At 41.2% G+C, this 24,782-nt stretch overlaps 1 protein-coding gene across 5 annotated transcripts in view; it reads left to right on the top strand.

The window, feature by feature from the left end:
• lrba (LPS responsive beige-like anchor protein) overlaps nt 1-24,782 on the top strand; it is a 228,068-nt gene that overhangs the window by 65,705 nt on the left and 137,581 nt on the right. For 4 of the 5 annotated variants that reach the window (XM_042484504.1, XM_042484503.1, XM_042484502.1 and 1 more), the window contains exons 23-33: nt 6-190; nt 883-1,036; nt 2,412-2,592; nt 4,308-4,441; nt 5,617-5,724; nt 5,849-5,990; nt 6,421-6,778; nt 14,813-14,982; nt 16,817-16,901; nt 17,421-17,554; nt 18,773-18,834. In XM_042484504.1, coding sequence (XP_042340438.1) covers nt 6-190; nt 883-1,036; nt 2,412-2,592; nt 4,308-4,441; nt 5,617-5,724; nt 5,849-5,990; nt 6,421-6,778; nt 14,813-14,982; nt 16,817-16,901; nt 17,421-17,554; nt 18,773-18,834 — 1,713 coding nt within the window. The remainder of the gene's footprint in view (nt 1-5; nt 191-882; nt 1,037-2,411; nt 2,593-4,307; nt 4,442-5,616; nt 5,725-5,848; nt 5,991-6,420; nt 6,779-14,812; nt 14,983-16,816; nt 16,902-17,420; nt 17,555-18,772; nt 18,835-24,782) is intronic. The other variant, XM_042484501.1, reaches the window with a different exon arrangement.

Below are 24,782 nucleotides of genomic sequence, written 5' to 3'. Positions count from 1 at the left end.
TGTAGGAAACCAGCCAAGGCCAGCCGGCAGCAGCAGCGGCAGCAGGAGGGTCTTCAGGTCAGCAGAGCAGCACTTCGGCCCCTCGTTCCACCATGTTTCGCATCCCAGAGTTTCGCTGGTCCCACATGCACCAACGCCTCCTCACTGACCTGCTCTTCTCTATCGAGACAGATGTCCAGATGTGGAGGAGGTAGGGCAACAATCCGCTGACTCTGACTTTGCTAATGCTTTAGCTAACAATTATTTTAATTGATTAATGGATTAGAGATTTATTGGCTGTTTGTGCCTCTGAGGAGCAAACCGAGGAATTCATTTTAAACGTTCCCCTGATCAAGCAGTGTCTGAAGGAGTCCTCCACAAGTCTGTTTTGTTTTTACTTCTGAGTTTTGCTTGTAAATGCAATGTTTTTAGGTATTGAATTCAGGAAGTACTTTGCATTATACATGTTATTATTTGTCACATTTTAAAGTGAGGATTTTTTTGTATATACTACTTTAAAGCAAAACATAGAAATATGCCAGAAGTATTTGTAGTAGCCCCAGTCTTTGCACGAAGCTGTACTTCATACTACAGTAAACTAAAATCAAATCCTTCAGGATGCTTTGAAATTCATGCTTCATTGAGGACACCTGATGAGGTGTAGACCAAAGCACAGGAAATGTTTTTGCAAAGATATTTTTATACTTGAATGTAAGCATTTAATAGCAAGAACAATTGGATGTGTGGTATTTTAGTGCCAAATAATGTAATACAATAACTCACTGAAAACTTGCTCTCACTTAAAGTTTGCCAACTAACACTCTCTATGAAGTTATGTTCTGCTTGTTATATTGTACTCTGCGTTTTATTAACACAGCAATCTTTTTGTCCTTTGCTTTTCAGTCACTCCACAAAGACGATTTTGGACTTCGTAAACAGCAGCGAGAACGTTGTGTTTGTCCACAACAGTATTCACCTCATCTCCCAGGTGGTGGACAACCTCATCATGGCGTGTGGAGGCATTTTACCTCTGCTCTCTGCGGCCACCTCTTCCTCTGTGAGTCTCCTCTTAAGCGTGCGTGTGCGTGTGCGTGTGCGTGTGCGTGTGTGTGTGTGTGTGTGTGTGTGTGTGTGTGTGTGTGTGTGTGTGGGGCTGTATATACAGTTGAAGGCTCTTATCTCAGGAAGTTATCCATCCGCATTGACCTTTCCCAATCGCATTAGAGCACAGATAGCTGCCTCCTAACATTGTTAGTTTGTTTTTGTGTTGTCTGATCTCAGTGACTGCGCCTCTCGTACATGATTCTTTGCTTCTGTCAATGACTTTACTGGCCTGTCTAAGAAACAGGTTGAAGTTCAATCCCATTATAATTCAATTGTATTCAGTTGTGTGTCGTCTCTAACCAAATTTACAACTAAATGTAACAAATGCCAGTTTTAAATGCTCTCCCATTAAGATGTGATTTATAGTTGTCAGTATAGCTGCCACATCGGTTGCGTACATACATTAGATTTCTAGATCCTTTTTTTGGTGCAGCTTTTAGATGTTTCTTTTTAGCAGCGACCAGCAGCCCCAAAATTAACTCTGTTGGTCAGTCCACACAAATTTCTCCACCCTTTGCTCATGACAGTTTATGTTCTAGAGGGCTGAAATTTGGTGTTGAGTTAAAGTATGTGTTGTTTTGTGTGTGTGTGTGTGTGTGTGTGTGTGTGTGTGTGTGTGTGTGTGTAGATGTGTGTTTGTGTTCATACCATTTGGTTAAAAGGTGCGTGGTAATGGGAGCAGCCTATCCCAAAAAGACACATAACTTCCAAATGAATTTTCAGACTTGCCCAAGATCATATGGAAAGATCGGTCTTTAGCCAACTGACAAGTGATTAACCGTTTATACCAACTGACAGAAAGTGGCAATGCCTAGATGCAATGATGCAAATGTGTTTTCAGCTATTCCAAATTCAAGCTTATTTAGATACACTTCCTTTATTCCCGCCCTTGATTACTTCATTTGTAGCTCATGTTTTGGTGTTTTGAGTCTTGTATAAAGTCCATATTCTTGAAAAACTTGTTTTTATAAGGCAAGTTAATATAAAGTTGAAAGTAACGTAAAAACAAGTGGATCTTGACTTTAGCTCTCTAATTATAGGCATGAAAATTAACTTGAACACTTTCTGTTCTATGAGCCTCCTGTTTTCTTACAGTGTGCAAGTAAAAACTCCCTTAACTTGTAACTTACTATGGCAATTTTGCATTGACTTAAAGATTTTTTTTTTCTTTTTGTAAATATTATTCATACAAAGCAAAACTATTACCATAATTAATAGCTTTTAAAATCAGCCTTTACTTAATCTGTACTGAATGAACAATTAACTCAATCTATTTTTTTACTATTACAGTTACTTGTCCATTAATTACTGTGTGAATTTTCCTGCAGCATGAACTAGAGAACATTGAACCATCCCAAGGCTTGGCGGTGGAGGCTTCAGTCACCTTCTTACAGCGCCTCATCAACCTCGTGGATGTTCTCATCTTCGCCAGCTCCCTCAACTTCACTGAGATAGAGGCTGAGAAAAACATGTCGTCAGGGGGCATCCTGAGACAGTGCCTTCGCCTTGGTATGCACACTTTTTGTTTTCTTACAGTTTCCCATCACTTGGTCCATCTCTTTTATTTAAATAGCCTCATTATTCCTGAAAACACATTTTTCAATCTCATGCATTCTTTCACTTGGATGTCAACTTTTTATTTTCTTCAAACTCTTGTTTAGCTGTCCTTCTGCTCATCTGCACCCCCTCCCTGAATTTCCATCTTTTGTCTCCTCCTTTTACCAAGCCCTCTGTCCTCCCCTGTTCATCGATCTGCCTCGTATCAGCCAGCAGTAGCCTCTTATATTAGCCTCAGTCATGGCTCCCCGTAGCCTTTTTGACCCTCCCTTCTGTATTCTCTCTTTCTCTTCTGCCGTCTCCATCTCCAGCCGCTGCTCTCTCATTCGCTCGCCTCTTTCACTCTTGCTCATATCAGCGCTCTCTTATCTTGTTATTATAACCCCACTGCATGGCAACACTCTAAAATGGCTGCTATCATGATATAGTGAGTTCTACATAATGGCCTTGGCTGCGCTGAACTGCAGCGTAGCCCCAGGCCTTTTTCTGCCTTCTGTTGCGGGCTATTACAGTCTCCTCTGACAGCATCAGAAGCCAAGCCACGCTCGAGCTGAATAAAAGATATTGAAATTCTTACATTATTCATTTTATGTGGTGCACCTTTTGCAGCAGACGCAGATCAACACAACGTACACACACACACTCAGCATGAAAGTGGTACAATACTTAAAATGAACACTGATTTAAATCATTTGCTTTGTTCCATATATGTAATGGTGCATATCCAGGTATCAGTTTTTGCTTTTAGATACTCACACAATGAAGGTTACAAACAAAAAAGCTTTCAAAATGCAAACTTGTTAAACAAAGAGCACTTCTCCTCCCAGACATTATCCAGCCACAATTGTTGCTGTTGGGTTTTTTTTTTTTTGCTAGAAAGTGATGCCAGCGTACTACAGGTCCAGTTTTAGAAAGCAGCCGTTATGAAATGAATATTTGATGAGGTATGCGCTCCCCATTGCTGGCACCTAATCTGATTTTGGAAGACTGTAACAAGGTTTTAGCATCTCCACCTCCTCCGCCACCCCCTCCCCTCTCTCGTTTTATAAATGGTCGTATGAAAGAGTAGTCCTAATGGAAAAAGCGAGCCCATTTCCAGACGGAATAATTCCCTCCTTCGTAATCTAAATGGCTCAGAGTTAACATTTGTCAGTTGTCAAGTACAGGACGGTGGGGGTTGGGAGGGGCTCCAGCAGACGGGCGGCACATTAGATTACAAATGGTAAGTGTGCCAGTTTTGAAGCCACATAAAGTTGTCGGACCACAAGATTTTTTTTTTTTGGCGACAAAAGACGTATCTCGCTGCCTAGTCAGCACGTGTACACCCAAGCAGTGTCATTTGTTATGGGAGCTGCGCACAGTGGGTGTGATTCAAGAGCACACCCTTGCACTGTGACCTTGGGAGGAGAGGTGGAGCAGGGAAGAGTGAACGATGCTGCCAGAGTTGGCCAGAGCCGTGACCTTGTCATGGCCCCACTTTTTCTCCTTTGTTTTTGTCTCTCTCAGCTGCTCCTGTTCTGGGTTTCTCAGTTTAGGTGTAAAGAATCCTCTTTTTTTCCACGTTTTTTCCTTTGATTGCATTGTCCTTTTTCAGCACAATACGTATACGTATTTCTCTGAAAATTACTTTAGTTATATGATGTCACATACTATCTCTTTCTCCGTAGTGTGTGCTATGGCAGTGAGAAACTGTCTGGAGTGTCAGCAAGCCCAATTCAAGCATGGCTCAGAAGCCTCAGCACGCAGCTATACAGCCATGCCCAGCACTTCCATGGGAGCAGCCATGTCTGCAGCCGCGCAGGCAAGTATCCCAACTCCTCTCCTCACTTTATTATGTTGCACTTTCCTCTGCCGTTTTAAATTTGTATAATTGTTTTCTCTAAAATACTAATAAATCTCAGTAATAGAGTGCTGCACGAATTAGTCCTAGAAACTGTAAATTAGTGAGCATTTTTGCACTTCCCTTATCTTGAAGTCATTGGTGTTTTTTAAAAAAAGATTTTTGGTTAGATGTCTGTAATAAGGCCTGTAAGCATAAGAGATTTTCATTTTTTGTTCTACAACATAAAATATGTCAATATGAATACATGAATTCTGAAGCTTTTATGTGTCTTTAAAATGTGGTTGCTAACAAATGACTAAATGAGACTACAGAGCACCATCATGCTGAACACTGCTTTACAGCCTTGTTGTGGTGGCAACTTTAAGTCATGTGACCATGGTGTTTTTTGTTTATAGCCTTACGTCAGCTTTTCACTTCTGCCAATTGCATTTATGCTTAAAAAAATCAAAAAAGTGGTGGTTCATTTGTGAAGATTACCTTGCTTAGCTAAATATGTAAGTCTCATAAACGATTGTTTACCACAGAGCTTATTTTCTGCAATGATCCATAATCCAGTGAAAAAATCCCATGGGCTTTATTGTCAAGGGAACAAGGTGATGTTAACTTCCATGTTGGCCTACTTATAAATATTATCCCTGCAATACTTTTTACACTCTCATTTTGAAGTTCTTTTACACTTAGAAATGCCCACATCTTCCTTTGCTCTTTTCCCAAACTCAATAGTAACCCAGAAGCAGCTCTGCCCTTTGTCTTGCTCACCAACAACCACCAAGTGTTATTGCATTAGCTCATGTCTTATTATATTACCACACTGGTTGCTATTTCTGACACCAGACGAGGCCTTTTGTCATTGCCCCTTTGATTTGATACAGTGACTTCCAGTAAAGTCGTGTTGTTCTTCCCTGAACCGGGTGTTAAAGCTCATTTATAATGCAGCAGCTCTGTAGAAAAGCCATTATGTTAAGGACATGATCCCAGGAGGGATAGCTTCCCTAATCTTTGAAACCTTACCCTGCTCCATGAAATGCCCATGGATTAATAAACATCCTGATTGGTGTAAAAGTGCATGTGCTGCTTGGGAAAGAATAATAGATTTCATGTGGTGATGGTTTGATTTACCTTCTTACATGCAGAGTCCTGTTGATGCAGTGACGGGTGGGATTTCTCCAGTCAGAGACCTGGACCGGCTTCTCCAGGACATGGACATCAACCGCCTCAGGGCTGTTGTCTTCAGAGATATCGTGAGTTGTACAGAAAACACATTTGTGCAATGTACAAGCACAACACAGTGTGCATAAAATGTACTCCTCTAATACTGCTTACTGAAGAAGACACAGATCATTTAGTGTGTTTTGTTTGTTTCAGGAGGACAGTAAGCAGGCTCAGTTTCTGGCGCTTGCTGTTGTCTACTTCATCTCAGTCCTCATGGTGTCAAAGTACCGCGACATCCTGGAGCCCCACAATGACAAGAAACACCCTCAACGATCCCAGTCTGCCAGGAGCACAGGTATACAGCAGCTCAAAAAAAAAACCCAAAACAAGACATCTGAAATATGTCTCTGCAGAGGAAGATCATACTGCTATCTGTAATGTCGTTGTAGTGGTATCTCTAATGTTGCCATTTTTCTCTGCTTTTGATGCCTAAGAAAGCCTTGTTTGTTTAGATTTTTGAGGTTTTTAAATTTATACAGTATTGTACTACACATTATTAAACCATAGCATAAGAAAAAAGAGAGTTTAGAAAAGTCTGAAAAGCAAAACTATTTTTACCTGAAGAAAACAAACAAACAAACAGAAACAATGTTTTTTTTTTGCTGTTTTCATCTCATGACCTGTTGTAGGCATTCAACACCAAAGTTGGAAACTGCTGTAATTAATTTCTTATGTGGCATGGATTTATTCCTCACATTTCGTCTCTATTATCTGTGCCCTCTTAGATAGTGGTGCCATTTCTGGTGGAGTAGAAGTGGAAAACGGTGTCTCTCTCCGGCGGTATGACTCTGGCATTGGTGATGACCACACCTCAACCGCCGCAAGCGAGGCAGACCTGTCATCCTCTGGCGTGACTCACGGCCCAGACGCCATCTCAGAGGCCCTGTCTACTCTGTCCTCTGAGGTCAGACCTTCTCTGCCCGCTGATTCAAAGGGCAAGAATGTGAAGGACATCCTGCGCAGCCTCGTGAGCGCTCCAGCTGATGATATCATGGTGGACCCGAGTCTGCTGCCTCCAGCATTTCTCGGGAGTGTGGGCGACGCGGCCAGAGACTCATCACTACAGTTCCGCTCCTTTGATAGGTGAGTGCTCAGGTTGAAACATGGCTTGAAATACACATATAAGACCACATGTTTTATAGAAATTAATATTTTTCTGCTCTGCACATTGGTGATCATGGGAAAAAAAAATCAGGGTCAAAATTCCTCTGGTGCAGACCTGACAGCTTTATCAGTTGCTCAGGAGTGCATATGGTGCATATACGCTTGTGATTCTCCAGCTTCACAGTTGACAGTTTCATACCATTTATCCCAACATGACTGCAGGGGACTTTTGAAAGTCAGACCTTGAAGACATCTCAGCTTGGTATCCTCAGAGGAGGTGGATCTTGAAAAACATTCTGTAACAGAAACCCTTTTGAACCGGCAGGAATCGTAGTCTCCGACTCTTTCCCCCTCACTCGCATTGTTCTTTCTTTTTGCTGTCGATCTAAGTCCTCATCCTGAGCAAACTGCCTTACAAAGAGCATGTCTTAAGGAAAACAGGAGTCATGTCTGGGATGAAGAGACGGAGAGACGAAGCTGGCAGGAAGCTGTTTCTTTTCACCGTGTCACTGATATTTAACGACTCTCTTTTTCATCTCTCCTGCCGCTCGTCTCTCGCTGTCTAACATTTGAAGCGTTATCCCCCTTTTTTCTGGCATAAAAGCTGTGTAATTTGCATTACCCCTGGAGGTGCAGGGCTGAACAGGAGTCAGGAGTGAGGCTTCAAAAGCAGAGCCGGGTACTGAAGCCGCAGACGGACCCAGGTGAGAGAGGATGGTCACCGGTCTGGTTTGCATTTGGAGCGATGGTTCTGAGACAGACGTTCACAAACGGCAGAGGGGGGTGGGGGGTTGGGGGTAGAGCTTGGGAGCGATGGGAGAAGGGGGAGAAAGAAGTCTCCATGGGGGTGATGTCAAGTCAAGGTTCTCATGTACTGAAGAAAACATTTTTCTGTTTCTGTCTCTCGCTCTCGCTCTCACAAACACACTTAGGCAGTCTGCCTACCCCCAACTGTGGGAATTCCACGGCATCTCTGTGATCGCGTGTCTTTATCTGAGGAATGCTTTGTCAGGTCTCAGGGCACTCCTCATATCAGGGGGATTAGACTGGCTCCTGTCCACTGAGCGCACTCAGTAGGAAGAGAGGACGTCAGGAGAGCTGGAGAACATAGACTAACAGCTCGCTCGTTGCCTATGGGAGCCTCTTCATGCAAGGCATACAGCCCAGCACGGAGAGCAAACTTTACCCCAGCTCCCTTTTAAGAGGAAATAAAAGCCTCTCTGAGGGTGTTCGTGCACACATTGTAGAGCTGTAACTAATTATTTTGTTATCAGTTAAAACATATGGCTGGCAGTATTCTATGTTTTTGTTATTTTTAACAAATCCCATGAAAAAACACCACAATAACATTAAACTAATCCATTTTTTCCAATAATTTTCAACTTCCAAACCCCGTCTTTGGCTTTCAGCCCCAAACTCACTGCTTCCTACTGAGGATTTAGATATATATATTTTTTCTTTTTTTACAAAAACACTTAATAATTTTCTAAAACAGCTTGACACTGTCATAAGCAACCGTCACTTTGAAGTAATATTGTCAGCTATGGATTAATACATATTTATATACATTTAATACATTTTTTGCTCTATTTTACAGCACGACAGTGTACAGTATTTGGGATGAACTCAAGGTTAATATACAGACAGAGCAAATGATAGTGCTTGCACAGCTCCAGATCTTGAACAATGTATCTTATGCACGGCTGTGGCAAGGATAAAAAAAAAAAAAACAGAACACTGTCACTCAAAGATAAATAGGCTAGTCTTCTTATTAATTGTGGCCAAAAAAATCACAAGCCAAAAAGCATTTTCTCCATATGCCAACATTGTAAAAGTGACATCTTAAGCTGATGACAGGACACCTCGAATTGCAAACATGGTCAATTAGGACTTTCCATCATGAAACTTTGATTCATGGTGGTTTTATATTTGCAAAACTTTGTTTTCCTGAAACTGAGAAAAGCATTTAAACTACATATGTAGGGGCACCCCAAGCTGACCTGGTAGAACAGACGCCCCCATGTATGTGTCTCTCCCCCTTTTTTTAATAAAGGCCAAAAAAGCCCCCAGTAAAAATCTAAAAAAAAAAAAATTAAAAAAAAATCTGTGACATCAACACATTGTAAAGTCTATGAGCTGAGTGGGAACTCGCAGGAGGGGCCGGCGAGAGAAACACTCCTGCACATATTCAATCGGCTGCATACGAGTAAGTAAACTTGGGAGCAAGAAACTTATGAATGCAAAAGGTCAGCAACGAATAGGTGCCATCTTGGCATCAGGTATCTAGCTATTATTACAGTATTAAGTGTGGCTGAATTTTTTAAATTCTTTGTCCAAAACAAATAAAACGACTAACTTATGTATCTTGTATGAATCTATGGGTGAATGCCAGTGCTCTATTTGTTTTAATAAACGGACACAGACAAAACTTGTTAGTAGGTTACTTTAATGTTGATTTTGGCCTTTTTCGTGGGATTTGTTGACAAAAGAATATAGAATATCAACCTGAATTATCCTTTAAGTGAGCTTTTAGTACTTAAGTTAGTTGGTCAGTCTATAAAATGTCACAGTGTTGTGAAAAATTACCATCACCATAACCTAGAATCCACTGTAATAAAATACAGTGACATGACTTTGATATAAAACAATGAAAAACAGCAAACATTCAGATGAGAAACCTTAAAACACCTGAAAATTCGCCTTTCTTTTTATCTCAGCAGCCTAAAAAAGTGGAATATTGATTAAAAATGATGAGTAAGTGATAAATTGACTTGACTGTTTCAACAAAAAACATATGCACACATTCAAACCTTTCTTCCACCCATATTCCCAGTGATCCCTCATTTTCATACCTCAATGCCAAGGTGCCAAATTATTTTGATGTCTCCTGGTCAAAACTTCCTGACTATCCATATCTTGCACTGGCTTTAAGCCTGTATTTATTCTCTTATCTCCTGAGGTTACCTTTCTTTATCAGCCTGCTGTCTCCTCACCCTTACCAATTCTACCTACCACATATGTAGATATGCTCTGTGTTTATTATCTTCCTGTAATGAATCTATCACTGCTCAGCATCTCCCACAAACCAGTAAGTCTCCTAGTGACACCAGTACAAGCCAGAGCTGATATTCTGCTCTGACATCTCCTGCCAAAACATGGCAACTCTGCACTTACCCAGAGGGCTGGATTTACGAGACCAATGTATGAGAGAAGCTGGGATCTCCCAGATAAAAACTGGGGGGCTGGTCAGGGGGTGAAGTATCCCTACTGATTTATTTACTAGTGGATTTCTCCCATCCATTTCTCAGCCATGCCCCTGTTATGACAGCTAGTCTGCAAATATTTGCTGACACTAACCAGAACTAAACAGTGTCATTGTACAAGCCGATGATTTAGACGGCATGGTTCTGCAGAATATGTGAGTGTTAGACATTGGGATATACATGGTGCAGTTGTTTGCATTCCTGGCCGCGGACTCTGCATGCATGTGAACGTTGATGTACAGATGAGTTGTGTTGATGCTGAAGTGTTGTTAATGTGCCGCTTAGGAAGAGGGTAAGCATGTTGGACACAAACAAAACTGAAAGAGTGAAGGACTGTAGCTCCTTTTTCATTTTCTGCATCACACTTTAAAACAATTGAGGTTCTGTGAGCCACTGATCACTTTTTTGTAACCTGCAGTTGTTGGCTGTAAAAATTACATGTTTTAGGTTACCTAAAGTTTGTTTATATTACCTAAAGTTTTTGAGACTCACATTAGGACCTAATCAATATGTTATTATTATTAGGTTCTTAGGTTTTGATTAATATATTTGAGAAGAAGCTTCAGTTTTCATCAACCAATATTTTTCTTATGCAAACACTTTATATAAACATTTTTAGCCACATGTCCTCTAAAATTATCTTTATAATGTTAAATGTTAAAAGATATCTACTGGAGCAAAACATTTCAAATTTGAAAAGTAATGATGATCACAGTAGTAAATTTCAACTGGAAATCTTACTGGAAATCAAATCAACATTAAAGGGTAACCCCACTCAAAGAAAAAAAGAACTTTTTTTCCTGTTACATGTAGTGCCATTTTTTTGCTACAATGTTTTAGTGTGAGTTGCTGAGTGTTGGCGATAACAGCGTAGTGATGTCTGCCTTCTCCATAATGAAGCTAGATTGCATTATGCTTGTGGTTCTCTAAGCACACAAAAAATATATAAAAAAAAAACCAACTCAACAGCAATGTCGCTTTCCAGAAATCAGGACCTGCTTACTCAGGATAATCCACAGATCTTGAGCATTCTAATGCAATAAAGTATGTCCTTTCTATCGAGCTACACACACCAAAATCACTTCATGCAGCATGCATGGTAGCACTTAGCTGGCTGACGTTACAGTTCAGCTGAGGAGGAGGCTATTAATGTCTACATCTTGCACTGTTACGAGCATGACGGTCTCGGCCATGAGTAGATGCGCACTTCCTTCTGCGTAGTGATACTGTTGGTGGGTTTAGTTTGGTAGAAAGGAAGTAGTTTCTACATTAAATTGCTCACAACAAGGTCCGTAGATCATCTTGAGTAACCAGGTCATGATTTCTAAAAAAATACATGGCTTTTGAGCTTTTCAGATGTATTTTTGGCGCTTTGAGCAACACAAGCTGAGTGCCATCTGGCTCCATTATAGAGAAGGAGAAGGCAGACATCTCTGGGCTGACATCTACAACACTCGGCAACTCTCATCAAAACAATCTAGATTGCTAAGTAGCACTATAGGTAAAAGAGAAAAAAAAGTTTTATTTCAGGGTGCAAATGTGCCTTTAAAGAATCAAACTACAGATAAAACCACATCCAGCAAAATATTTTAAACTTAAATGAAGAAAATCAGAGCTTAAAGTACATTTAGAATGCAGCCTATTTAACATTTATTGTACTACTACACTATATTCGCTACAAAAAATCGAGCCAGTATTACCACATGCTTTATCACACATACATTATGGTATTGTGATATGAGTGCCCTGTACAGTATACATATCCTCTTTAAAGTGATTTATTAACTAGCTGCATAAAACATACAAAATTCACCTAAAGCCAGACGACATGATACCTCCCAACATGCCTCTCTGAGTTACAAGAGAAGGGCTGCACTCCAGTAACTACAGTATATGCATGTACAAAAACACCTGCACATACATATTATTATGTGCATACCTATCCACACACTGCATAAAGTATACAGTTAATATATTATAACTTTTTTAACTCTTCAGGCAAAATTTCAATTTTTTCTTCCTGTGCTTTATGTTTTCTGGCTTTGCTTTGTTATAAATAAGTCCAACCAATGCATTTCTGATGCAAATCCCATGCACGTATACATATGTCCACACACTCACAAACACATGAAAAACATCGAGATTCTGCTATTCTCATACTTTGCGAGCCCCTTAGGTCCCAGTTGCACCCCTCATTAATCACCGATGTCATCAAGTTAATGCCCCTCCCACACCAGCCATCATCGGCCAATCACAGCTTGAGATGCCGTGGCGTTAAACGCAGTAGATTTGACAGTAGTGTGTACATGCAAATGTGTCTGTGTGTATGTCAACGAACAACAGTTTGAACATTCACATGCATGGGGCTGCATGAAACAAGGGTGAAAGGGGAGATCAAAGCTCTGCCGGGGGTATGCCCCCCTCCCTCACATGAGTTGGCTCTGTTAACACTCTAGAGGATGGTATTTTTACACACACGCACACACACACACTCAAACACATACACACCACTGACACTTCCTTACTCATTCTCGCTCTCGTTTTACCTAAAATAGCAGAGATTACTGGAATCACAGTGTTTACTGCACTTATCCATTGTAGGTTAAAACCTTTAAATAATTCAGCCTTAGCCCAGCACACACACACACACGCACACACACACACACACACACACACACACACACACTGCCGTGGGCTCCTGTTTGTGGGTTGAGTGGGGCCGCTGACGGCTGATTAATCGACTGGGGCGGCCCACTCATGATAAGTGTGGCTAATGACCTGCTGAATAATTCACTGGGCCTTTGCTGGGGAACAGATGGAAGGCCAAACACATACATGGACATGTTCACTGGCAGACTCGCGCACACTTGTGCACTCGTGAATTTATTTGTACTCTCTTATGCATATATTCAGGTATTTTTTGGACACAATCTCACACACAACCAAACACAAACTCTCAGCCTGCACACACCAGGCGGCCTCCGTCTCTCTGTCTCCCTCCTCTGCTGTTGACACCTGGGGTGCATCACGTCAGCACCGCCCTTGTTCCCTGATACCACCACCCAGCCTATTCTCTATCAGAACAAAAAAAGGTTACCAGATACTTTTATCTCTGCTCTTTCAAGCTATCAATACTGGTTTCATTTTGTCCAATCGCTACGTCTGTTTTTATGTATCAGTCTGGACCTTCTCATTATGTGTTTGTATTTTAAACACTGCTGTCAAGCCACTGGGATCCGTTTATGCAGCTCTATTATCTTTAAATCATAGATCAGGCAAAGCAAAGGTCAGCTGTCAGGGTTTAACATTCACAGTAACTTTTAATAGATCTGATCACCTGCCTTAAATCAGCTGAAAACCCCTTTTGATGCTGCAGCCAGCTATCTGTCTGCACCGCAGGGAGCCAGACCCCGCTATCCTCCTGTGTGTGCATAAAAACGTGAACACACGCTGACTGGGAATGTGCAGGAATGTATGTTAGCTCTTTTTTTGTGTGCCGCCCATCTTTTCTTTCCATATTCAAATTTTGTGCATATTTGGTGCATGCTTGCGTAACGTGGTGAGCCTGCCCTGGTTTGCGTTTTTGAGAGGGAGCAGTAGCCAGTGATTAGACACTGCTTCCTCTGTGTCAGCACTGATAAGCAGGGCCAGGCTCTCTTTGATATGGCCAGTGGTCTGTCAGAGCCTTGGTCTAAGCTGACAGCTTATCTGCATGCTGCTCTCCTCCCATCTGCTGTTCGCCGGATGGGAATTGAACTCCACTCAGTCGTACCGCATCACTACGAGAAACACTTCCTGTGACTTTACAGGAGGAACATCTAGAGTAGCAGCATTATCACTGAATAGATAACTGTGTTTAGAAATTTAAGCAGCTGTCAATGATCAGATATTTGTGTCAACCAAGAAAAAAGTTGTTTTAGCAGTTTTAGTAAAAGTGAATGTAAAAATTAACCAAAGCTAAAGCTTAATACTTTTTTATTACCAGCAAAAATGTGGGTATAAATACTGAGAAAGCTCAGCCATTAAAAGTTGGAATCAAATGCTTTGTTAGATTTTCTTACTTTAATCTTTAAACGAAATATTTCTGGATCTAAAAAATGACAATAAATAGAAGAAGTCCTGCACACTTTCTTGTTTACTGCTGAAACTTTCATCAGTTGTGGTAAATTAGTCCTCAGAGGATGGTTTGAAAAAAAAACAAACTTTTTGGATATGCATACCATAACCCAGGTATCATATTGGCACTGTATAGTGAATGATTTTTTAAAAAATGCAACAATATAATACTACATGTGTCACAGGGATTGCAAAAAGTCTTAGTTTATGTGGTAGAAGTTGAAAACATTCATCCAAAGTGGGCTTGATTTGATATGACAGAAATATAACCTGCACATTGCTGGTACACAACATGCTGTGATGCCAAAGACTAGGTTAGCAAGCAAAATGAAATGCATTTTTGTTCTATTAGAATTGGCTGTGGTCAAGTAAACAACAAGACTATCAAGAATAAAGACTGCTGCTGGTAGCTGCTGGTTTGTAGCAAGATGTATGTAATTATTTTAAACTATTTTTGTGATGTGGCCTTGGAATTACTCTTTAAGTCTTATGTATAGATGGAGTTGGTGTTGTTCCAGCCATACTGTGTACATTAGAGCCTTATCAAGCTCCTTGCGAACCTTTGCTGTTAGCATTGTCTTACAGTTGTGTCAAGGTGACACTTAAGGGAATAATTTGTCATGTCTCTCTACAGAAGTGTCATCGTTGCACCCAAGAAAGTGGGCTTGACACCATCCCCAGGCACTTCCATGACGGTTCCAGCAGCCACTGCTGCATCTGTGTCTGGTGGGACACCTATGGACAGTGTCGCTGTAGTGTCTTCTGGAGATGCCTCCCAGGGCGCCTCTGCAGACTCTGCAGCAAGTAAGTACACAAAGACACATACTAAATTTTTAGGAGGGCAGTCTTCAGATAAGTCATAACCTGGATGAGACATCCATGAAAATGTCTATTTATGTAGAGATTTTGCACCTCTGCGTGGCTACAAAAATAACGTTGCTGCGCTGTACAATGTAAGCCAGCTGCTAAAGGCTTGAGAAGAAAACATGGAACAAGAGAGATGCACTGATTAAGTAGAGTAGAATTTTCCCAAATATAACTGTTTATATATTAAAAATAAAGACACATGTAAAATCATAATTACTAGTTCAAACATGAATGCCAAAATATGTAGAAATAAAAGAAAAGGGATGTTATGTTAGTGATTTCTCATTTAAGTATGAATTAAAGTGAATGTATAAAATACAATAAAACATATTAAAGTCACATCTTTTTTTATTGCACCAATTCTCTTATTTTTACTGGTTCAGCAGTGACCGTAAATAATGACTGAATGGCCAGCTATTTTTTTTGTCACATTCTCCTATGTTAGTGTGTGTAAAAATGTAATGTTTTTTCACTGAGGAGTCTGTGTGTGTTTAAGAGAGGAGGGAGTGACTTGAGAGTGGGGTTCGTGTGTTTTAGGAGATTATGCATTCACTGTAAAATCAGGCTGGGGAGTGTTTGTGTGTGTGTGTGTGTGTGTGTGTGTGTGTGTGTGTGTGTCTGTGTGTGTGTGTGTGTGTGTGTGTGTGTGTGTGTGTGTGTGTGTGTGCGCGCGCGCGTGCGTGCATGTGAATAATGATAAGTGTTAAAGCTGTATGCACAGGGTGCTTTGTGTCAGCGAGCAGTGTTGAGTAAATATGCTTTGTGAGCATGCTAGTGTGTTTTAGTGGGGCAGTGGGAGGACTAATGGAGACGTTCATTTACTCCTCTTTGTTTGAAGGAGCTACTTCAGCTGGAGAGGGATACTCTCACCAGGCCCACATGGCGCTGCTTAACACCTTGCATGCACACACACACACACACACACACGCACACACATTCCAGCCCACATTACACTGTCTGTCATTCCTTAAGAGTTATCCCTGCTTGGAGACTGTCCTGGCTGGAAAAACAAGCCCGCTGAAACACCAGAGGAATCCCCCTCCTCCATATTCAGCTGGGCATTAGCTTATTTATGAGCCACAGGGAAGTGAATTTACTGCCAGATCAATCAAACACGGACTTTGTACCGTTTGTGCCTCTGTCTCCAGAATTAAGTCGTAAAGCACCTTTTAGTTGCATAATGAAACAGTCACAAAAACAGCCCAGAGGACTAAATTGGTATGTAATGACTTAATGTGTGAAAACAATTTTAAGCAAGCAGCAGCATTTCACATTCCAACACAGGTGTATCACTGAAAATATTACTTACAACAAATGCTTACTGTTGTGCGTTTGTTTGATATATGGCTGACATATTAAAAAACAGCATTCCAAAATAATCTCACTGTTTTAGGTGTGACTACAGCTGACACTGAAATGTTGCCAGCCTTTCAGCGCACAATTTAGAGGTTTCCATCATGAAAACCTCTGAATTGTATATTGATAAGGAAGACATATTGTGCTTGGAGTACATCATCCACTATCTAACCATAAAATTATACTTGTACCCCCACTTGCCCTATTTGATCATAAATCCCCTTCTTCTATACATTTGAATGGAGGCCATTGTATTATTTCGTAAGATGCATGTTTCCGCACAGGTTTATGGTGCTACCCTGGTCGTATAATGTATAACCGTGTGTGTGTGCGAGCGTGTGCGTGTGTGTGTATAGCGTCTTATTCTTGTCCAACATCCAGACTAATAACAGAGTTCTTTGGTTTCTCCCTGCAGCAGGCGGCCAGGTTCCAGCCAGCGCGAGCCTGCCATCTGTCCCCCCACTCTCCCCTGTGACCCAGAACACAGCCCCCAATATGAGGTGATTCATCTTCTTTTCTCCTCTCTCTCTCACATACACACATGCACACACACAGGCGCATATACTATCAGGTTTTTATGCACATAAGCATCAGATATTAATGCATACCCACTGATTGTTGCTTTGCCCTAATTATATTTTTCAGATATTTAACTGATGTTATATTTTTAAATTTGGCATCTACTTCTCTTATTTTGAAGTTGCATGTCAGTTTCATTTTAAGTAGCATTTACCATGTTTTAAAAGGGGGATCTCAACAGAAAATAATAAAACATGAGCAAAATTTGACATAACATCAAACGAATAACAAAAGAAATGAGACAATTAAACAATACCAAATATGACAAAACACAACAAAAAGAAGGCAAAAAGCAAACAAGAACAAAAAACAAAACAAGAAATATCAAGTAAACACAGACACAGAAAATCAGAGGGTCATTCTCCGAACTGAGCATGAAATTGATCATTCAATCATAGATTATACAAAAGTGTTTATGTATTTTTGGGTTGCATTTCCAGTATCTCAGAGCGTCTGGAGCATGCTCTGGAGAAGGCAGCTCCTCTGCTGAGAGAGATCTTTGTGGACTTTGCCCCCTTCCTCTCTCGGACCCTGCTGGGCAGCCACGGACAAGAGCTCCTCATTGAGGGCACGAGTAAGTACAACATCACAGAGACTCATTACAGATACCATTTTCTTGAAGGTCACTTTGTTGTTTTTTTAACTTCCTCTCAGACCTCAACTGTGGAGCATCTTTGTCCTCATTTAAATGCAATAACATATCCAGGCTGCTGTTAATCTAATAATGTGATGAGTGTGCGTTGAGGCCAGAGCTGGTAGTTGTGCTGAAGGTTTCTAGGGGTCCAGGTCATAGGCCAGGCCACTAATAGCAGTGTTTGGGATGTCTGCTGCCACCAAACAAAATGGAAAGTTGATTGATAGCTGCAGGGGGGCTTGAAGAGAAGGCAGGGGGAGGTGTGTGTGTGTGTGTGTGTGTGTGTGTGTGTGTGTGCGTGTGTGTGTGTGTGTGTGTGTCTGTCTCTGTGTCATACGAAGAGCAACTGAAAGACCAAAGGCTACTCTGCCTTCTTCCCGTCTGTGCATGTGCATCACACTCTGGACACTCTAGTGGCCCCCTGCCCTCTAAAAGCCCAGGACTTGCCATTAGGGATCAATGGGACATATGCCGACTAAGTCAGGCCTGTAATACAAGGCCCAAATATGTATTAGTTTACAGTAACATCATGTCGGCTCATTAGGCCCATCAATACTATCTGCTCTCTTGCAGATGGTACAAGGTTAGGTAATCCGTATCTGTCTGTGTGTGTGTACTGATGACCACAAGCACAGAGGAAGGTTTATGAAATAGAACACACGAATAATTGTTTAAAATAGGGGTCAACCGATATTGGTTTTTCAGGGCCGATACGGATACAGATTATTAGTAGTTAATGAGACCGATAACCGATATTTGGAACCAATATGCATTTCCATTGAAAATTACAGTCTCTCTGTGTGAAATATAACAAACTCCAACAAAAAAGTTTGAATGCCCTCAGCAAATGATTAAGCAAAACTGAAACTTTCAATGTCAAATACAGCAGCTTTTTTTATAAAGTCCAATGAAAATTTAAATAAAAAATGAATAAATAAACAAAAGAAATTTTAAAAATACGGTTTAAAAGTTCCTCCACTGCACACTTTCTTTGCACTTTTTAATTAATTATTTTTTTCTGGCAATCATTTAAATAAAACACACACGGATAATCTACAAAATGCCAAATATCGGCCCCAATAATCGTCCAGGCCGATAATCTGTCGACCCCTTGATAATTAACAAATGTATGAATCCCTTTCTTTCATTCTTCTCTAGGTCTGGTGTGTATGAAGTCCAGCAGCTCAGTGGTGGAGCTCGTCATGCTTCTGTGTTCACAGGCAAGTCTGGCATCTATATCTTTTCTTACCCCTCCGCTTTTCCAACGATGTGATTTATCAGGCTCACCTTGAGTGCAGTAAATCCACAGCACAGAGTGGAGACAGTGAGCCATCCGGCGCCTTATCTTTCCCTCCACACTACCTTGTCTACCTTCCCACGTTCACCCCGTCACCGAGTGAGGGGCAGAGAAACCGGATAGAAGGCATCTCTGACCGCAAATATTGGTTTGAGGGTCAAGGGTGGCCGACCTGTCCGCGTCACCTCTGACCCGAGCGCCGGCCCTTGTGGCCTGGCCAAACTGATGAGGAGGGATAATGTAGATTTGATGGTGCTTTGCATTGATTATCCCTCTCTTCTCTGTTGTCTTGTGGGTGTTTTGTTGCCAAGTTTATTTAGCTGCTGCCGGATTCATGAATACTAATTCAGGGATCATAAGCAGGCGTGGGCAGATCAATGATCGGGGATGTCAATAGATCACTTCAGGATTGCTGATTAGCATGAAGAGACACAAAGCTACAGAGTGGCTCTTTAATTTAGTGTGTGGACCAAAACACAGCGCACGGTGTACTTTATGTGTAAATGCGTCTCATAAAACGTTGTATTTATTCAGTGGAGAAGCTCTCATTTTTCGCCCTCATATACACACATCCAGTGACAAGGACAACAGATAATAACTCCCCTCTGGCCCTGTTTGTTTGCATCTTTCCCATTTAAAGCACCTCATGAAAAAACAAAGATATCCAATAATACAAAAACACGTCTGATTAATGACGCCTCTCTCACCACTGCGCTTGGCTTTTTATTTTATTTTATCAGCTTTATTTTCTAAAGAAAAAGCGCCTGTCATCTGTTTCCTCCACCTTCTCCCCCTTTTTAACCCTGACTCTGTTTGGTTCCCATTATTCACTTCGCGTCTTCTCTAAAAAGGTAATGCAGTCAGATTACACATCTGTTCGAATGTCAGGGGCTGCGCATAGATTTGCACTAGTGGGACACATGGAGGGAATGCGAGCCCTATAATGTCCAGAGACGAAGGAATAGCAGGAGTGAAAGCTAGATAGAAAACCAAAGAGGGAAGAATGACAGGCTCTAATGCACCTATTTGTCATATCTGTCAGGGTGTTGTTTAATGCTAATCTAATCAAAGGCAGAATCTTGGTGATTGCTCCGCTGCACAGCTCATGCCTCGCTTCCCCCCTTTGGTCCCCAGCCCAAGCTATTTCTTCCTTTCTCTGAGCTCAAAGCTACCCCACCCAATCTCTGCAACACACACACACACACACACACACACACACACACACACACACACACACACACACACACATGCTCCCTCTCAGTGAGGGGAACAGGGATTGGCCAGCGTAGTGTTGATTGCTTCAATAAATCATCCAACCAAATTCTCTCACAGCTAATGCAAATGTAATTTTATTGTTGTGCAGAGGGGGGGAGATGAGCGGGGAGGACGGTAGAGGCGATATGCTGCTTTCCACTGGGGAAAAGAAGAAAACAGGAACAGACTTTCCTCTGGGCTAAATTACTGTGTATAATTATTTGTGTGTTTGTTCTCCTCACGGGGCAGTGAGAGTGAGCCAGTGCCGTGATTGATGACATTATTTAGCAAAGTTTGTCGGGCCCTCTGGCACAGGAAGCGCTCACTCCTCTCACAGGAAGTGCCTCTGTAGCCATGTTGCGACTTCTTCCTGCTTTCCAGCCAACCAGTTGGAGGGAGTAGATGGAGATGATTTTGATTGATTTTTCTCCCCCCTCAACCCCCACACCACCTTCATCGGAGATGCGACGCGATACCATCTCTGTGAAATTGTAATTAATTTCCTGAGCTCTGAGATGGAGTGGAGCCGGGGTGAAGGGTCAGGAGGAGAGGGACTGCAGAGCAGTTTTTAATCAGGGATCCTATGAAAGTTGCATTGGCGGCCACATCAGCTTGGCATTGAGGAGGGGATTGTAAACCGCTGTTTGATAGTGCCCTGTTTCTAAACAACTACAACTGTGCTCCCAATTAAAGGACCATTTTGATCAGACATTAACTGTTGGGGTGGTGTGCTGCCTTGTTCTCCGCTGTAATATTGATCCTCGAAGACTACTGAATATACTGAATACTGAATATACAAAATGAGGATTAATGATCATATACTGTAGTTGCAGAGCAGAGTGCCACTTAAAATAGTAGAAAGAGTAGAAGCAGGTTGCACAAAACACGTTAAGCTAAGATTTTTTACTTAAAGTTTAAGTTAAGATTCCCATAAAATAAAATTAGTTGCACAAAACACCTTTAAGTCTTCTCCATAAGGGTAAAGGTTCGCTTAGGTTTTTAGGTTTCCTTCTTGTCTTGGTTGTTAGGAATCTCAATACCGTTGCACAAAAGACCAAGCTACCAAAGTAAGGAAAAGGAAAACTTAAGGTGCCTCTGACTCTTATCTTAACTGGAACATATCTGAGTTTATGTTGCTGAGTAAGAAAATTTAATGAACCCAGTGGGCACACTTGTGATTTTACGCTATAGATTTGAGTGTTTCAATTTCCTCACACATTTGTTGTCTTCTGTTTTAGTATTATGCTTTCTTTTATTGCGTTTCTACAAAAGTATGATCTTTTCTTCCTCTGACCATTTTGTTTTCTTGTCTACTTTTCTGCTGCCATAGGACACTAATGTGAGGCAATACCAAGTGAGAAGATATCGGGTATCTCAGGCAAACAGTCTCCATGAAAACTGTAAAATTTTACAGCTATAAGATCTCTTTAAATGCAGTAAATGCCTTAACATTTCCCCTTAACTAATGACACCTTTTAAGGGATTGTAAACCTTACATAAGTCCCTCAGCTAAGGAGAAATTAAACCCAAAATGTCATACTTAAGGAGAAAATGTAAGGTGTTTTGTGCAACCTGACTGCTACTTACTGTATCTGTGCCTGGAATTGTTGTCACTTCAGGTTGTTGTTAATGCTTTTATAAATTAATTAGCAGATTAGTTTCTCAATTAACTGTTTGCTCAATAAAATGTCAAAACATATTGAAAAATTTGCCATTACAATTTCCCAGGGTATGAGATGACAATTTAAATGCTTGTTTGTTCTACTAACGGACCAAAACACCCGACTATAGAAGACTCAGAAAAACCATCAAATAAACACATTTTTAATAGCTTGTATTTACGATTTTTTTATGCCATTTTTTCTTTAACAGATAAACAGTTAATCCATTAGAGAAGTTGTTGCAGAGTTTTTTCTCTGAGTTGCCCATTTGCTTTACTCAGGATACAGGAATGCTTATAATATAATTTTGAGAGTGTAGTTTGGTGATTATTATGGATACATGGTATTAGAACAATTAGATTGCGAAGATTACTCAAAACACAAGTAAATCGAGAAAATATTTTGTCAGGTTAATATTAAAACATCATAGACCTTTTAGGTTATTGAATGTGATGGCATCCTCAGAGTAGCTCTTGCATATTTCATGACTATCATCAAAGTTTTCTCTTGTGAGCCACACTGAGGATCTTGCTTGTAAAGAACCACTCTCCCCCTCGTCCCGTGGCCCTGATTCGCTCTGACAGTTTCACTCTCCCTCTCACACTTGCTCTCTCTCGTCTCTGTCATGTTTATGGCTAGCGTGTTGTTTCCTGGGTACACCTTTTGAAGTGGCTTCTACCCAAAACATCTGATAAATAAATAATGCGCTGGGACAAGAGAAAGAGCTTTCCAGTGCGCTCGCTGCCGTCCGTTCGGAGCTTTGAGAAATCATCTCATCGGTTACTGGACAGTCTACGATGAGCAGAGGCCCATAAATCTCCTCAGTAGCTGCATTTGTGTCCTGTAGATCAGCCATTATTGTCCGGCCCCTCTGTCAGCCCATCCATCCTTCTGCCATTTATCAGAAATGCATCCTGTATGTGGAGTGGAAGGAACAGAGAGAGCTGTGGAGTGGAGGGGCTCTGGTTTCATGATGGTCAAGTCCAGATATGAAAGAATGCACTGCCTCACATCAACAAATACATATAATGTTAATGCATATAGTGTAATTACTCAAAAATTAATTCTCCTTGATATCTGAATTTCTTCTATTTCTTAACTGTCAGTTCAACTAAACAAAATACAAAAAAACTATGTTCACTTGCCTCAAAAATGTCCAGGTAAAGACTTATCACTTTCTGTAATATCTGCCTGGCAATGCTGTACTATTGGTGGATACACCTCTGTTAATTTTCTCTTGGATGGATTGCCGTGAAATGGTCCCCAAAGGATGAATTCTACTTTGGTCATCCTGTCACTTTTATAGCGCCACCAGCAGATCAAGAGAGTTACCTGCTCCTCTCTCTGTCTCTCAAACTCAGACCAAAAGCCAATCAAATGGTTAAACTAGGCAGTGTTAATGGAATGTAAATCCAGATTATGTTACCGCAGTGATTATGTCCTAAAATGTTTTCAGAAACATAGTTTAACTCCCTGTTTGGCTATAATAGCTGGGGTTTGTGAACAGGAAGGCACATACTGCTTCCTGTACAGTAAAAACGGAGGCCAAAAAACTGAGATCAAACAGCAAAACTAAGGAGCGCTGATTAAATATAAACCAAGACTGAGTTGCATATTTCTCACCTCAAATGTTTTCAGAAACATGTTTTAGCTACTGTTTAACTATAACACAAGATCACTGGCTGACATTGTTTCACACAGACCAGTCCACATTATGTCACCTACCAATGGGAGCGTCTCAAAAGGCACAGTGCATTCTGGTAGTTGTAGGTTTTCTGCATTTTGAGAAAAAGTGGTTTTATGTGAGGACTCTCTTTACATCTGTGAAATGCTATTTCAATTATCAGAGAATTAGAATCAGAAATACTTATATATGCTATATATTTACTTTTAGTGTGCTAGAAGTTAATATTTTGGACTAGGTGGTTTATTGAACGTCAGTAGCTGGCACATCCACTATCTCTGATCTAAGCAAATAGCGTTTTCCCAGGACCACTGATGCAGATAATCTTTTAATAGTAATTCAATAACATCAATGCAAACCCGTTAATCCAGTGACCACAAATTATCATGTGTTCCCAGCCAGTCTCACCAAAGTTAACCTGTTTAACAGATGGGCACCTCTCTCTCCCAGTCAGCGGGGAGAAGGACATTGACTTCCCCAAACACTTGGTTCCTCCTGACCCTTGACCCTCTGACCTCCAGGTTAGAAGCAAGAGTGGCAGAGGCATAGAAGTTTAAACCCCTGCAGTCGCGGAACAGGTCGGGAGTGCACGGTCATCATGCTCTGCACGATCAATAACATAATCTGAGAAACGAGGGAACCAGTTGGAAGCTTAGTTGCCGTGAAAATGAGAAAAAACAACCACTAAGTTGAGCTATCAGTTACTTTTTTATGTTTTATTAAGCATTCACAAGATACTGCTTATTTTGAAAGTCATGTTGGTGAAAGTGGAGTGTGATGTTTGAATTTTTAAATAGTCATTTATATCTGTCAGTGGATATATTTCTTCTTCTCCCCCTGCAAGTGAGGCTTTGATGGATCAAGAGCAGACCGTGTTGTATGAACCACTTGGGGAACTGAGAGAGGTGAGAGAAGTGGCGAGGAATGTGATGAAACCAGGGGACAAAAATACTTTCCCCATCATTTTCCTCACAGTCAGACGCACACCCCGCTGTGCAGTTAAACATGCACACAAGGTTCAAGATCAGTGCAAATCAAGTGTTATTTTTCCCTCCCTCCCTGTTCGCCCTCACCCCGTGCTCTGCTCCACTGCCCCTTTACAGCCATGCCACGCGGCTCAGTGTCCCTGCCATCACTCTCCGGTTCAGAGGATAATATCACGCTGCATATTCTTTGAAAAGGTACTCTCCTGCGAGACGTAGAGAAAACACAGTAACACCAACTGGCACTTAATTCTGCAGGCTCCCTATCGGTGCCAACTATGCAGCCAGA

Source organism: Plectropomus leopardus, chromosome 4 (assembly GCF_008729295.1).
Source record: "Plectropomus leopardus isolate mb chromosome 4, YSFRI_Pleo_2.0, whole genome shotgun sequence".
NCBI classification, from domain to species: Eukaryota; Metazoa; Chordata; class Actinopteri; order Perciformes; family Serranidae; genus Plectropomus; species Plectropomus leopardus.
This window is presented reverse-complemented; position numbering and strand designations above follow the sequence as displayed.